Raw genomic sequence first — 15,534 nt, 5'->3', positions numbered from 1 at the left:
ATTGCCTCAGGATACCCAGGTTCATCAGCTGGACTGGAGAGTATACCTGAAATTGCCCTTTGGTCATGCCTGAATAGTAGGGTGAGCTGCTTAGTCACTTGGTTGGTGAGGGGTGAATAATGAGCCTTGCCCTGCTGGGCAATCAAGTGTCGGGGTATATTAGTGCTTGCTATTACGTCTGAGCAAGTGCTGGACTGTAGGATACTTTTTAAGTGCTTAGGTTGAGAGTTAGACTACTTTCAAGGGAAAAACTGAAGAGGAGACTTGGTGGAGCTGGGAGTAATTTAGCCCTAGCTAACCGGTGCTGCCTGGACGTGCAAAACCATGCAAACATGTTTTTTACAGCAGGGAAATGAAAGAGATAGAAATTAGCCCAAAATGGCCTATAAACTAATAACTTCTGGGCTGTAACCACTCCTCCGGGGACAGATGGCTGCTCAAAGCTCCCACTCTCACAGGTGAACATAGAAACCTCCTTCTATCCAAGTAAGGTATGGGCAAACCCAGAAACTTGTAACACAGCCCTGAATTCAGCACTAGCCTGAAAACTGGACTATACTAGCTTAGAAACGTGGGAAACAAGGAAACATTTATTTATTTATTTATTTTAAAAGATAAGGCAAAAACAGTAAAAAATACACTTAAAACAGCTTTAAACAACTACAAACAGTAAAAAAATACACTTAAAACAGCTTTAGATGACTACAAGCAATCAGAAAAGGCTTTTAAAAAAATTACCCAATTAACCAGTACAAAAATCTCAAAACTGAGCCCTGTTCCTGTAGTCTTCAGTCAGACAAGTTCTAACTGCACACTCCTACTACTGGGGTGCAGGGGAACCTTCTCCAAAAAAGAAGTCCTGGATTAGTGCTCAAGTTTTACAAACAAAGCTAGATTCAGCAGGCTTGGATCTAGTCCATGCTACAGCAAACAAGGCGCACCAAATTTCAGTAAGAAACAGTTCAGATATGCAGGCACTACAAGCCTCTAACCAGAAATTCCCAGCTCAGAAGGGCAGAGTCCAGCCTCTCCTCCCACAAGAGTGCAGGCAACAAACCTTCTTAATGTAAAATGACTGGCCTGAAGCCCAAGTACTTAAACCAGAACTAATACACTTTTAGAATAACAGACACTGAGCCTTCAATCAGCAGTTCCCAACTTAGAAGGATGTAAGCTATCTGTCCTGCCACAGCAGTGCAGACCACAAACCTTCTTAATGTAAAATAACTGGTCTGAAGCCCAAGTGCTGGAATGATTATTTTATTTGTAACTGTGTCTCTATGGGTATTCATCCTAGTTCTGAGTAATTGGCCTATCTCTCCTATGTTTCTGGACATTTCCTGCATTTGATTAGATAAACCACATTTTTGGAAGTGCTCATAAATGGCATAATCCAGAATGGGCACAAAACCCTGCAACCATACAAGATGTAAAACATGTCACACGATTTGTACAGCTATCAACATAGCAATTTCACAAAATAGGTATTTCAAAGTAGTGCTCATTTATTGTCTTATTAAATTTCAGAGCAGTTTTTTACTATCATTTCTGCTGAATGAGCACTAATTCTAATGTAACATTGATTTTTATACCATGTTGTGACTCTGTTCTATAGTTTAAGTCTCTCACACACATGGACACACTGCATGCCTCTGTGGTGTAGGATGAGCTGCATTTTTTTTCACACTAACATTTTTCAAGGATTTATTTTTTTAGATAACTGGAAACAAATGATGTACCTACCTTTCTACGAACAAGTGGATATTAATTAATGTATTTAACATTAGTAACTTAACTTCTGACAAACCGCTCAAGCCAGCTCCAAAGCTCAAGTAATTGCAAAACCTATGTTGGTCCAATAAAAGGAAGTACATCATTTCTCTATTGCAGTTTCTTTGTGTTTTAAGTACATCACATTTTGCCCATCTGTTCAACATTATGAAAGGTAGTGTTCCACATTTTGGAGATGGAAGGTTGAGGGCTATATCTTAAGCAGGAATAAACACACAAATTGTCTAGATTGTTGAACCCACTGAGTTAATGTCACTGCATTCTACTCCTGAATGAAAGGTTAGGGCTTAAGCAAAAAAAAATCCACACTGCTTTCAGTCTGTCATTTCTTGCAACAGCACACCAGAGCTTGTCTCCACCAACTGCCCAAGATTACAACACATAACATTTATATGACAGCAAAAGGAGACATGCGTCCTATCTAAGCTGTCCCTTAAGTGCATTTAATATTCCAACTCTTTCCCATGTCTCCCTTCTGCCCATACCCTTTCTCTGCCAGATTCAGCTGATTCTTTCAGTATATTATGGGTCCACAACCTTCTCTATTAAAAATTATTTTAAAGCTCCAGGGTGAAGCTACTCCTTACAATCTGTTGGCTGTACTCCTCCATCTCCTTCGTCCTAAGGGGGGGTGAATTTATTTGATCACCCGTTGACTGGGTAAGTGGGCTAGTTTATAGACACTTCTCAGCTATGACCCAAACCAGGGCAAGGGTAAGTAATACATACATACATACACACACACACACACACATATATATATATATATATATATATATATATATACTTGGACAATTCAGTAAAGTCAATCAGTCAGCAAAATTCTGAGAAGTGGGAGGAAAAACAGTGTACATAGAAAAAAAGCTCACACAGACACTAAAAAATATGCAAACTCCACAATGACAGTGAACGGATGTCAGTGTTGAATCCCAAAATTGGAGACATTTTACCAATAAGCCATCCTGTTGCTCACATGCTGCACAATCCCATGCAAGACCTTATAAATTTATGCACCCATATTATACACCTTCCCCAGTGTCTTCTGGTCTCTAGAATGTTAAGTGCACTTGAAAGGACAGACTAGAAAGGGTAGCTGTGTCTCATTCTGCCTTTAAGCAAATGAAATGCAATGCAACTGAGTCCTCTCTCCTGGATTTCAACATTGAGTTCAGCTTTATTAACTCAATAAATCCTACTAGCAGTAAGTAAATTATGTGTCACAACAATTGCCTTAAGCTGAATAAAAATAACTGAACAGCAGATGTTTGCATTTCCTGTTCAGCTTAAGACCCAGTACCAATGATGAAAACATAAGACATAAAATGTATACAACAAACAGAAGAAATAAAAAATATAATAAAATTAAAAACAGTACAAAACACTCTGTCAAATGATTACAACTGAGTAAGAATTAAAAATGGAAAAAAAGTATGACTGAGCTAGTAAAAGCTGTCCCAAACAATATGGGTTCCACTCTCCTCAAATGCTAGCTCAAATAAACGAGTATTTAGTGATCTGTGGAAGAATGTCTTTATAAAATATTACTCAGCCATAGGTTCTACAGGTGGTAGGCAAGCGAACAGATGCAATACTCTTGCAACCACACTTGTGGGACCACCATCAGCTCCAGGAAGATAAAACACAAAGTCCAGGGGGCTCCATCCACTAGTCTTAAGTCACTCTGAGTGCAGTTCTGAAGGCCATGCAAGTAATGTGTGGCCTGTTATGGGCCTGGCTGTGGTCTTGTCCATTACTCTGACAAACATGTTGTAGCTCATCAAGTTTTAACTATTTAAGCTGTTGTTACTTATCAAAGTATGGAAAGCCAGCTTGTGAGAGACTAACCACTTGACCTGTGTGCTTCAAATGGACTATTAACATTCTTCCCTAAATAACTATTGCAGGAGGCAGGCCCCACCTCTGCACCCCTTGTATCAGGGAATGATGCCTCCTACACCTCCTGCAATTCATATACACCAACTCAGAAACTGCAATATCATGGAGAAAGGGGAGCAGTCCTATCTCTATTTATACACCTGTTTCCTACATTCATGACTGAGTAACACTCTGCATAACAAAAGTACACCATCACTGGGACACTCAAGAAGTGGAAATCAAAATATTGTGGGACAGCACATCAGGTGGTCAGTAGTTGGAGGGCTCCCTACATCTCTTCCTCTTTAGCCTAGCTTAATGCCCAAAAATGCATCGTCTTTTTGGGAAAATTTCAGTTACCACTAATTACCACACTGATGAGAGCCCACTGAACACTGAAGGCATTTTAAGAGATCTGGGGACACAGGTTGACAGAAACCTCTCCTTGTCCTTCTATGTGGCACATCTCATTACCAAGGGTTTTGCATCCAGGAAAAAAGAGGTCATCATCTCTCCCTACTCTTCCTTCATTAGGCCAGTCCGAGTATAATACCCCATTTGGCATGTACCTCACTAGACACATGTAACAGCTGGAAAGGCCACAAAAGTACCTCATGAAGAGGATCCTAGGCCTTAAACACATGTCACAGACAGAGAGACTCAAAAAGTTCAACTATTCTCGGTCTCATAACATCTACTAAGAGGCAATCCCTGCTTGACTTACAAAGCCATGTCTGACCCAGTTCTGTTAGAAATGCTACATCTAAAGAAAAACCAAACCCTCAGCACCACACACTCCAGAGACCTCAACCTCATTACCAGAATCAATAGAACATGCTGGAGGGACAGGTTCATAACCCAGAGACTGCCCATGCTCTGGAATAGACTTCCCTTACATGTCAAGCAGAGCACCTCACTGGCCCTCTTCAAGAGAAATCTTGATTAGTGGATGGGAAAGAGAAAGTTCACCCCAGGGATCACTCCAGTGGCTCTACTTGATAGAGGCACTGGGAACTAACCTCGGGCGGCACGATGCCAGGGCACGTCTATGGTCTAGGCTTGTAAAGGCTCCAGGGCCATTAGCTTAGTACACACCTATGAACCTATGGGAAGCTAAGCTGGTAGGGAAGAAGGAGACAAGTATGTAAGGAATCACATTTAGGAGTTCAGCAAGGGTCCCTGACAAGAAAAAAAAGGCTGTTGCACAACTTGTATTACCAGCAAAAATGTAACTTATCTGATGTGTTTCACAAAGTCCCTTATAAAGAAGAATGACAAGGATCGGCTTCACCACTGACCACTGTGGTACTGCAGTCACCAACATCCTTTTACAGAGTGGATTCTACTTACTATGACCCTCTATATAACAGTGTTTTACTCATACGGACCACCCAAAGAACCCACAAGTCTATCACATTCCTTATTAAAATTTAAGTTGGCCACAACCAAAGCCACATTTCTGTTCTAACACTCAGGTTACCCAGTGAAAGTCTGTTTAGTATCACCTTCTTGTTGTCAGTCCATGCCTTCTGTCATGTGTCCCACATGCAAACATTCTCAGAGTTTTTTTTTTCTTAAGCAGTCATTCCATGACTCTACTTAAAACTAACAAGTTGACAGCTTCCATCATCTGCTAGTTCCCCCAATGGGAACCATGCCTACTCTCTTCTAGTCCAGTCAACAAAAAACCTTACCCTTTTCTCATGATCTACTGAAAAAGATTAATCACTAATAATATTACTGTTTCCAGCAGCTCTGCCTTTTGGAGTTCTTTTAGCATTAGAAGATCGACCCACTTATCAAGAGTGTTTTACTATCCATATCTGGTAAATGTCTCTTTCTTCTTCAGCCCTCCTTTTATCAATCATTTGGTTTAATGGTCTCTCTTAGTTTCAAAAGCATAATCTTGTAGTACTAACATTAGTAACCACCACAGCTTAACAGGAAAACATTGGGGATCATTAAGCTATAAACCTACACAGCAATAATGTTATGAAACTACAATATGCTCTGCACTTGGAACAGTTAAAATACATCAGTTTCAGTAACTATCTGCAAGAGAACATTTACAGGTCTGTGCACATCTCAGATGCAAGATCATATTCAGGGATGACTGGTCCACACCATAAAGCATAAAAGAAAAACAAAGTAATACATCAACTTGCAGTTACACTCTATAAGTAAATAATCCAGGTACACACTTACCTTCTTGGCATCTTTTTTATTAGAAATCCTTTTCTGATATAGGTTAAACACCTAAAAGAGGAAAATGCAAAATGCATTTAACTCATAAAAACATGTAAAATGTTGTTAAAATAATCTACTGAAATGATCAACAGGAAAGAGCTACTAGAAAACTTTAGACAGCAAACTTGACTTAGCAGTTATACTAATTACATGCAGTGAATCAGGAGTAGGATATTCTGATCTTGTTCTTAAGCTGCTTAAATATTCTAAAATACTGCACAGACTTCTAGGTTATTTTTTAGACAGGTTGCAGAATTCATAAATATATTGCGCATTAATCCCTACAGCAGATGAACTGTACCCCACTGCATGGGCAGATGGTTCAAAAATAAAGATCCACATAAGGTAGTATACCACTTTCTGTAAATGTTTTCTGGCAGAGTGTGGGTTACAAACTTCTAGTGCTGTATGCCAGATGTAGTTCCAGGAATTGTAAGTGTAAGGGCAAGAAAGACATTCTTTGTTTGTTAGCAGTGGTGCATCTACAGCAACTTCCCCAGAGGTCTGTATCATAACCATTGGTGGTATGAGATGCAGATAACACAGTAATGATCTCCTTTCAACAGGCACTCCAGGTTGGCTTGTGACACTCATTACAAATAAGCAGCAGGATGCACCATGTGACAGATGGGATGTCCTATTAGACATTCCTTAGCACACCACATGTGGGAAGCAACATCCTTTTTCAATGAGGTTCTGCATATATAACATTTTTCAGTATGTATTCTGTAGTAATTCAAGAACAAGGACTTGCAGAAGGTCATACAACTGAATTCAATTGAATTACAATTTGATTCAATATTCAATTGAATACAACATTCTGCCTATGTTTGAAGCTATGCATGTTCATAGGTGTGTACTAGGCTAATGGGCCTGGAGCCTTTACAAGCCTAGACCATAGAAGTGCCCTGGCATCATGCCGCCCGGCGTTAGTTCCTACTGCCTCTATCAAGTAGAGACACTGGAGAGATCCCTGGGGTGAACTTTCTATTTCATATCCACTCATTAAGATTTTTCTTGAAGAGGGCCAGTGAGGTGCTCTGCTTGACATGTATGGGAATTCTATTCCAGAGCATTGGCAGCCTCTCGGTTATGAACCTGTCCCTCCAGCATGTTCTGTTGATTGTGGTAATGAGGTTGAGGTCTCTGGAGTGTGTGGTGCAGTGGGATTGGGATTTCTTTAGATGTAGCATTTCTAATAGAGCTGGGTCAGATATGGCTTTGTAAATCAAGCAGAGATCGCCTCTTAGTAGACAATATGAGACAGAGAATAGCTGGAGCTTTTTGAGTCTGTCCATGTTTAAGGCCTAGGATCCTCTTCGTGAGGTACTTTTGTGGCCTTTCCAGCTGTTGCATGTGTCTTGTGAGGTACATGCTAAATGGGGCATTATACTCGATGACTGGCCTAATGAGGGAAGACTAGCGAGAGATGATGACCTCTTTCTTCCTGGATGCAAAACCCTTGGTAATGAGATGTGCCACATAGAAGGCCTTTCTGACCACAGTGGTAATGTGGTGGTCAAAGGAGAGGTTGCTGTCAACCTGTGTCCCCAGATCTCTTATAATGCCTTCAGTGTTCATTGGGCTCCCATTGATGTGGTAATTAGTGGGACCTGAGTTTTTCCCAAAGGGGACGATGACACATTTTTTGGCATTATGCTTAAGGCCATGGTTTCGACACCAGTCATTGGTCCCAGTGAGGCCTTTCTGTAGGATGTCTACATCACTTGGGGAGTTAATAATGCCTCCCAGCTTGCAGTCGTCTGAGAACTTGGTCAGCCAGAGTCTCGTTGTGTTGGCCTGGACTTCTGAGAAGTAGATACCAAACAGGAGAGGACCCAGGACCGATACCTGTGGGACTCCACTTGTGACTGGTCAACAGTCTGACTTGGAGTCCACTACTTTCACACTGTGGGTTCTATCTGTGAGCCAATTTGCAACCCACATAGTGATACAGAGGTTGATGCCTAGTTTGGTGAGTTTATCAATAAATCCTGAGTGGGGAATGGTATCAAAGGCCTTGGCCAGATCAAGGTAGGCTGTATGAACTGCCTTGCCCTCATCCACAGCTCTGGTGACCAACTCAAAGAAGTCAACCTGGTTGAGCAACCATGATCTACCTTTCACAAAACCAAGCTGTGTGGGATCTAGAGTTTGGAGATTCCCTATATCTTTGTTAATTAGGTCCATGATGATGTGCTCCATAGCCTTACATATCAGACTCGTCAGCCTAATGGGGCGATAATTCCTAGGGTCTGTAGTCGCTCCCCCTTTATGGAGAGTGATGACTGTAGCAGTGCACCACTCAGTAGGGACAAAGCCTAAGGTGAGGCTGTGACTGAACAGGGCACACAGATGTGGTGACAGTTCACTTTGTAGTTCATGTAGAACACATCCAGGGATACTGTTTGGTTCCCATGGAAGCTGTATTCTTGGCCTTGGACAATGCAGCTTTAACCTGTGCTGCAGTAATGCTGGGTGCCTGGCATTCTTCCGGTATTGTGATTGGTCCTTTAGGAGGGGAGAGAGGGGTAAAGTTGGCACTGAATCTGTCAGCCAGTATGTTGGCAGTATGTGACATGTACATGCCATATTTTTATTTATTTATTTTTACATTGCTTGAAATATTTGTATGCATGTATTTAAAAGTACCCTCATTCTGTGATGCCTGGAGATGTTTACAGTATCTAGATGTGCAACCTTACAAAGCAATGCACGATCAATTTTTATTATGATCAGTGCAAAGGTACAAATGTCATCTTCTGCCTGGTACTCTAAAAGCACAAACCTGCAAAAAGAACCAGAATGCTGAATCCCTGGCCATTCAGGGGAGAATTTTAGGATTCAGATTGCGGAATTGCTTTCCTTAGGGTCATATGATATAGGCATCTTGCACTGGTAATGACTATACAATAACCACATGCACACGCATAAGCAGCCCTTGCATCCACAAGCAGACACATCAGCTATCAGAGGAGGGGAAAGAGATAATGAGAAAATTCTTAATGACTGCAAGAATGATAGCTTCTCATTCCCACAATCAGCTCCCATCATGTCAAATGGGGACGTGATTGAACATGATGGCAATGGGAGAGAGGTAAGCTTGATGGCTGGCATGCACAGGTCAGATAAAAAAACAAAAACTTACAACGGAATATTCAGGACACTGTCACCAAGTAACTAATGTGCAAAGGTGGGCTCCTACAAGTGGCTGTGATATAGCTGAAAAGAAACAAATGAGATGCAGAGAAATTGTATGTTTTATATGAAAACCTCTGACACTTCTTGACTCAGATCTGAATATCCCAGACTTTGGGATGACTGTAAAATGGAAGACACACTGAGCAAACTGACTTTAGCAGAACAGTACATGCCAAACTTACAGAACATTCAGATGTAGAGTGTAAAGGTCAACACCTGTTAGAGAGAGACAAATTTTCTAACTCTTATTTACTACTATTCCAAGACTGCTCTATGCAAAATCTAGAAGCCATAAGAGTTACAGTTTACTCCTGTCACATGAACCCTTTCTTCTAACCTCTCTCCCTCTCCTGTAATGCACCTACTACTGGACGATGATTCCTGCACTACAAATGTACAAATAATTACTGCTAAACATGTTATAAGGCCTTTAAAGATTCTCCCCAAAGTGGTACCACAGGTGCTAACTCACTACTTCTTAAGTTCCTCACAATGACTAAAAAGCCTTTGTTGTACCCTCAGTTATTAACTTTTCCCTTTCCTCTAAACAACTACCTCTACTCTAAAAGTATTATGCTTATCTCTATATCCAAGTTCCCTGACTCACTCTTTCTTTACATTTTTTTTTCAAAATTTCTTTTACACATCAAAGATATAAAAAGATAGATGCATTTCTGATCAGCCAACAGACTGCATACATAAATATGGTCTGCTCTTTCCAACAAACAAGGCTGCAGGTTAGGGCACAGCACCCTGTTAGCCAGTCACACTGACTGAGCCTGTTAGTAAGGAGGACAAGGGCTTTACTTCAAAACTTGAGCTAGCCACTGGACTGTGTGCATTGCTACAGATTAGCTTGAGAAATGCACCTTTACTTCCTATCCACCTGTTCAGACATCATGGCTGGAGATCTTAGGGATCAATACACAGCTTAGTGCTACTCTTTAACTTCAGCAGTCATCTTACCTTAAACATGCCTGGGAGATCACTACTAATCTATGTACTGATTATCTAACAGCCATTAACAAGGAGTTCTCTTCCCAGCAAAAGAGACTTGACCTTTAAGCTGATTTTAACCTAATAAGTAGTTCCATTCCACATACCTCACATTAAACTTCAATACAACCAAAATGTGGTGACTAATATTTGTCAGCCCTGACTGGGGTAATGCAATACTGAATAGTGCATTCTACTTTAAATATCCTGAAATACAGTTACTTTCCTCCTTCATTTTTCTATACCATGTGGACCAGCTTGCATAAAACATATTCATCAAACTGTCTTGCATTATAAACAGAACCATTTCATAGTCTTCTATCAACCAATGTAGAGCATGGTGTTCTTTTAATCCAGCAATTCGAAATTCATAGGGGGGAGAGCATATGAACGAATTTTCGGAAGTTTGAATGTTTTCAATGGAGATCACTATACAGCACAGATCAGGAAATTTACCCTTTTCCTCACTGTAGTGCAATCGGAGTTGGTACATTTAATCACTAGGGTGTGTGGGGGCCCCCATGCAAAAACGTTAAAAAAAAACAAAGATTTTATTTTTTATTTATTTTTTCTAATGTATGAACTTCTGAAAATTCAATCATTTGGTCTTGGCCATATGAATTTCAAATTTCTAGACGTTCAGTAATCTGATAGGGATCCATATATATACATGTATATTTGTTTTTTGGTAGTACACGGATCTCAGTGGACCCTTTGCAAGCACAGCCTGGGTATTTCCACTGAAAGAGCAATCTGGCTTTATAGCACAGACAATGGCCACTTTATACTTGAAACATTTACCTTCAAAATTCTTAACACTGATCACAGTCCCCTTCAGAATACATAACATTAAGCTTCATAACATGGGCCACTGCCTATTTCCTCTTTTCCACAGATTACTATTAATATCTTCTTGAAGTTGTAAGATCTAGTAATTATAATACTTTCTTCCTTGTGCACTTCAATCTGAAGCAACTTTCCAGTAAGATCAGATGAGGAAATGTCATGTACATTCAATGGTAAATGAAGTTCATACTTTCATTGCAATGCAGAATACAAACAGCTATGCAGTAATTACTCAGCCTGTTAGTGTCTGACTGACTGTATGTCTTAATTCACTTTAAATTACTATGTGACTGTAAGTACTGGTAGGCTGTGGTCACTGTTGGATTACAATAGGGGTGATTTGGGCAGCCACTCAGGAACCACAGCTCCAAGGAAGCCTATGGCCAACAGAGGAAAGGGTGCCACAGCAGCTACTTTGAATAGGGACACCCTGGCTGTTTTATTTATTTACTTTTTTAAGTAAAGAACTTATGCAATTCTTTACATAAAATAAATAAAGATAGACAGATACACAATTTGCATGTTTCTGCTCTCTGCCACAGCAGAAACTTCACAAATATTAAAAAGTAAAGTGATGGCAATGGTAGTCACAAGAGCTGCAGAACCAGCAATGTTAGGCGACTTTTTTTTTAATACTGGCAGGCAATCAGATATTGGCAGCTGACAGCTTTGCAGATGGAGAATACATTGTTGTGTGGGCTGGCTGGTAAGCACCTGCATGCTTGTGTAAACCGACTTAAAACACACAGTGTCTGTCTGACCATCCATTGTTTTTGGTTGGTTTTCTTACAGTTGGCCATCTGAGATGTGCACAGACAACAAAGTAGCTTTAACTGCCAGGGACAGGACTGTCTGTAGATGAAAATGACTGTTGTATTTGGCTATTATTCTGGCTTTGCAGGACTAATATGATTTTTAAGACATGTCTGCACACACTACTCTGATTAAAGCTTGTGTGTAAAAAAGTTGAAATAAATTTACCATAGGAATTCTTACCACAAATTATTGGAGGGGGTGTATTTAGTTAATAAAGTGGCCATAACCGATGGGTGGAGTGAGGTGTCTGTAGAGGAAAGTAACTTGCTCTCTTGTCATCTGCTCATTTTAAACAGTCCTTAATCTGGCCATGCAACACCTATTTACATTTGGGTGAAGTAAGTTGGACTATTTTACTGTGGCTACTGTGTGTTTGCTTGACACAAACTTGAAATACATTACTGTGGCCATTGTTTTATCACAATCAAATGACAGAGGTGTATTTGGTTAATTACATAATTGCTTGGTTGGAGTGAAGGGTGTAGATGAAAGTAACTTTCTCCTATGCCTGTTTTAAAGAGTCACGAATCTAGCTTTGCAGGACTAGTATGCATCAGAGCAGGAAATGTCATACATATTCAATGGTAAATTAAGCTCACGCTTTAACTGCAATACAAAATACAAACAGCTATACATCGGTATTGTAAGAATGTTTGACTGTGACTACTGTGTATTTGTGAGAAACAAAACTGAAATATGTTACTGGAGCCATTAATAATAATATTTATTATGATCATTTTCCTATAATCAGACATCTAAGATGCATACAGTCAATAATGTGGCTATAATGCCTAGGTATGTGTATAAAAATGACCAACCCTGCTGTCATCATCAAGTTAAAAAGAAAAAGTCATTAGTCCAGCTTTGCAGGATTGATGTACACTTGCATAAAGCAATTTGGAATATTTTGTATTGCCAATTTTTATCACAATCAGACATGAAGTACACACACAGTTGCAGTTGCTGTCATTGAGTAGGGACATTGTCGGATGATGACAGCAGTTTGAGTGGTCTTTTATGGCTGGAATATTCTGAAATTGGTAATTTTATTATTGATTATCATTTTTTTCAGTTCTTGGTGGAAAAATATTCAAGACTTATAAATTTAAAACAAATTATTAAATAATAAATATAATTATAAGCATATACAAGTATAAATTCAAAAGAAATCAGGAAAGTGAATCCAATAGAAAATGTACATTTATGTATGGTCTTAAAAAGTGTTTGGGGGTGTCCATGGTTTGAAAACTGCCAAAGTCCCAAGGCATACTTAATCCATCACTCGCTGTAATATGTTTTCTGTACAACTGTGCATATTTAATTGTTTTATTCCAACTATTTCTGTATTGCATGTGCACCAAAGTCATATCTGAAGAGAGTCTGTGGATGATTCACCCCTTTAACTGACAGTTCAGATAAATAAAACAAAATAAAGATGAACACAAAGCAACACCACAACTAATGTTATTGGTAGATTCCAGTAGTAAGGATGATTGGCCAGTTATAAAAAAATTCAGAATACAAAATCTGACAGTATCTCAGTGACACATCAAAACTGAACTCTGTGGTTCCACTGACGAAATCAAGGAATGCAAGAAAGCAAATTTCTAGCAGATAGGAGGGCTCCAGCTAAGAATGGAGACATGGCTGCCAAGTTTCACCTCCTCTTATCCAAAACCACAAGTAGGCCAGTTATGAATAAGTGCACCAAGGTAGGTGACATGGCTGCACACTGTGAATGTGTGTCCAGTGAGAAGACAAATGAGGTACTGAAACAGAAATGCAACAAAGCATACACAGAACCTATTTTCCAGTAGAAATTCTGCTTTTCTGTTTCAGCTTCTGAAGGTCGGTGTCACAAAAGTTAATGCTAAGTGGTTACAACATATGCATATAATCTCTTAACAGCTGGCTAGTCACCACAGAGATGCGACTTCCACATCTGACAAACTCTTTTTAAACATTTTTATTGAATAATCATTTGTAGCCATGGTGGTACAGTGGTAGCATTGTTGCCTCACAGCAAGAGGTTTTCCTGTTCGATTCTCGGCTGGAGTGCCTTCTGTGTGGAGTCTGCATGTCCTCCCCTCAGTCAAGTGGCCTCCGAAAGACATGCGTGAATGGGCGTGCCTTCACTGAAGGTTGGGCGTTGGGCTGGCAACTCAAAAATCTACTGCCAATCATTAGCGGACCAGAGTTCCGCTGTGGTGACTCCTAACCGGGAAAAGCCAAAAAGACAAACAACAACACTGAATTATCATTTATGACATAAGCAAACTTACATTTATATAAATGTAAACAAACCGTGTTAACAAGTTCAGATTTACAAATATTATACATTACTTATATGTTATGTATCATATATTCTAAGCAGCATTACAGAAATTATTCAAGTCCTGTGTTCTCATAAACCTCATTCCTCCTCAAAAACATGCATTTTTGCCACAGTTTCCATTTTTTTCTATGCAATTTACTCCCACCCTTTTCTGACGATCCCACTACCTGTTCTTTACCTCTATTACAATATTCACTAGTTCAGGTATAGATTTTTTAGATTTTGATTTCCATTTTCTAGTAATTGATTTTTTTTTGCGGCTACCAGAATTAAACTTAGCAACTGTCCGGTTCGACTCTCAGCTGGAGCGTCTTCTGCATGGAGACATGCGTGAATGGGCTTGCCTTCATTGAAGGTTGGGCGTCGGGCTGGCAACTCAAAAATCTACTGCCAATCATTAGCGGACCGGAGTTCCGCTGTGGCGACCCCTAACCGGGAAAAGCCGAAAGATACAAACAAACAAGGTCTAGGCCATTCAGATCCTACATCCCACAACTGACAAACTTAATCCAAGTTCACCTTCATGGGGCTGACGTATGAGATCAACACAGGTGCAATTCTTATAAGATACGTTACTGCACATGAATTAGTTCAGCAGTGACCACACTTATGGTGACATAAGATGAAGTATTTAGGTGTCTCGAAAAAAAGGATTCTGTTATGTTAGTTAAGGATATGTGAGGAGATTCTAACCAAAAAATAATGTAAACATTGAGAACATGGAAGCTCTTGACTATGGATATGTATAGTAAGGTACAAACAGTGAAAATGTTTCCAGTTCCTTTAATACTATATACAGGTCAGGCTAATTTATATCAACCAGAAGAGAAGCTGTTTAGAATAATTAATAAAGATGTGAAGAAATTTATTTGGGAGGGAAAGAGGGCAAGAGTTCAGTGGGATAGGTTGTTCCTCTCCACAAAGCAAGATGGTTTAGGATTACCAGATTACAAGGGATATGTTAAAGCTACACAGTTACGGCTCATATACATAACACAAGCAGAAGACTACAAATCAAACTGGAAAAAATGAAGTTGAAACAGGAGTAGCCTTCATAAAATAAGGAGAGAGTAGGATTTTGGACACAGGCCCTTAATAGGAACAATAACAAACATACAGCTTATTAGGAGCATATTTAAGAATTAAGCCAACTCAAAAACGGAGAAAGGAGATTTAACCAAAAAAGGATGAATCCAAGTAGGGGCTTAGAAAAAAGGCAAGAGGGAGCTGGAATTTACTGGAGAAAATCAGCAAAGAAACCAAGGTTAACACCTAGGGTGAGAAAAGTCAGAGTGGGGTGGGGCCAAACAGAAGTTTGGACTGTGTGTTGACGACTGCCTTCCCTACCAGGGACTGACAACAGAGTGCAGGAAAAAAAAAAGGTATAGGGGAAGTGTTAAATAAATGAACAGCTCTGGATGACTTTA

The 15,534-nt window shown here is 39.8% G+C and overlaps 1 protein-coding gene across 2 annotated transcripts in view; it reads right to left on the bottom strand.

Annotated features, from left to right (window-relative positions):
* The window catches only part of MUTYH (mutY DNA glycosylase), a 372,894-nt gene that overhangs the window by 42,258 nt on the left and 315,102 nt on the right, over positions 1-15,534 (bottom strand). For both annotated transcript variants that reach the window (XM_044085888.1, XM_044085887.1), the window contains exon 15: positions 5,872-5,922. In XM_044085888.1, the coding sequence (XP_043941823.1) occupies positions 5,872-5,922 (51 nt within the window). The remainder of the gene's footprint in view (positions 1-5,871; positions 5,923-15,534) is intronic.

Source organism: Protopterus annectens, chromosome 10.part0, assembly GCF_019279795.1.
Source record: "Protopterus annectens isolate FY-2018-M chromosome 10.part0, PAN1.0, whole genome shotgun sequence".
NCBI classification, from domain to species: domain Eukaryota; kingdom Metazoa; phylum Chordata; order Ceratodontiformes; family Protopteridae; genus Protopterus; species Protopterus annectens.
The sequence above is the reverse complement of the archived record's forward strand: the minus strand, read 5'-3'. Positions and strand labels throughout refer to the sequence as shown.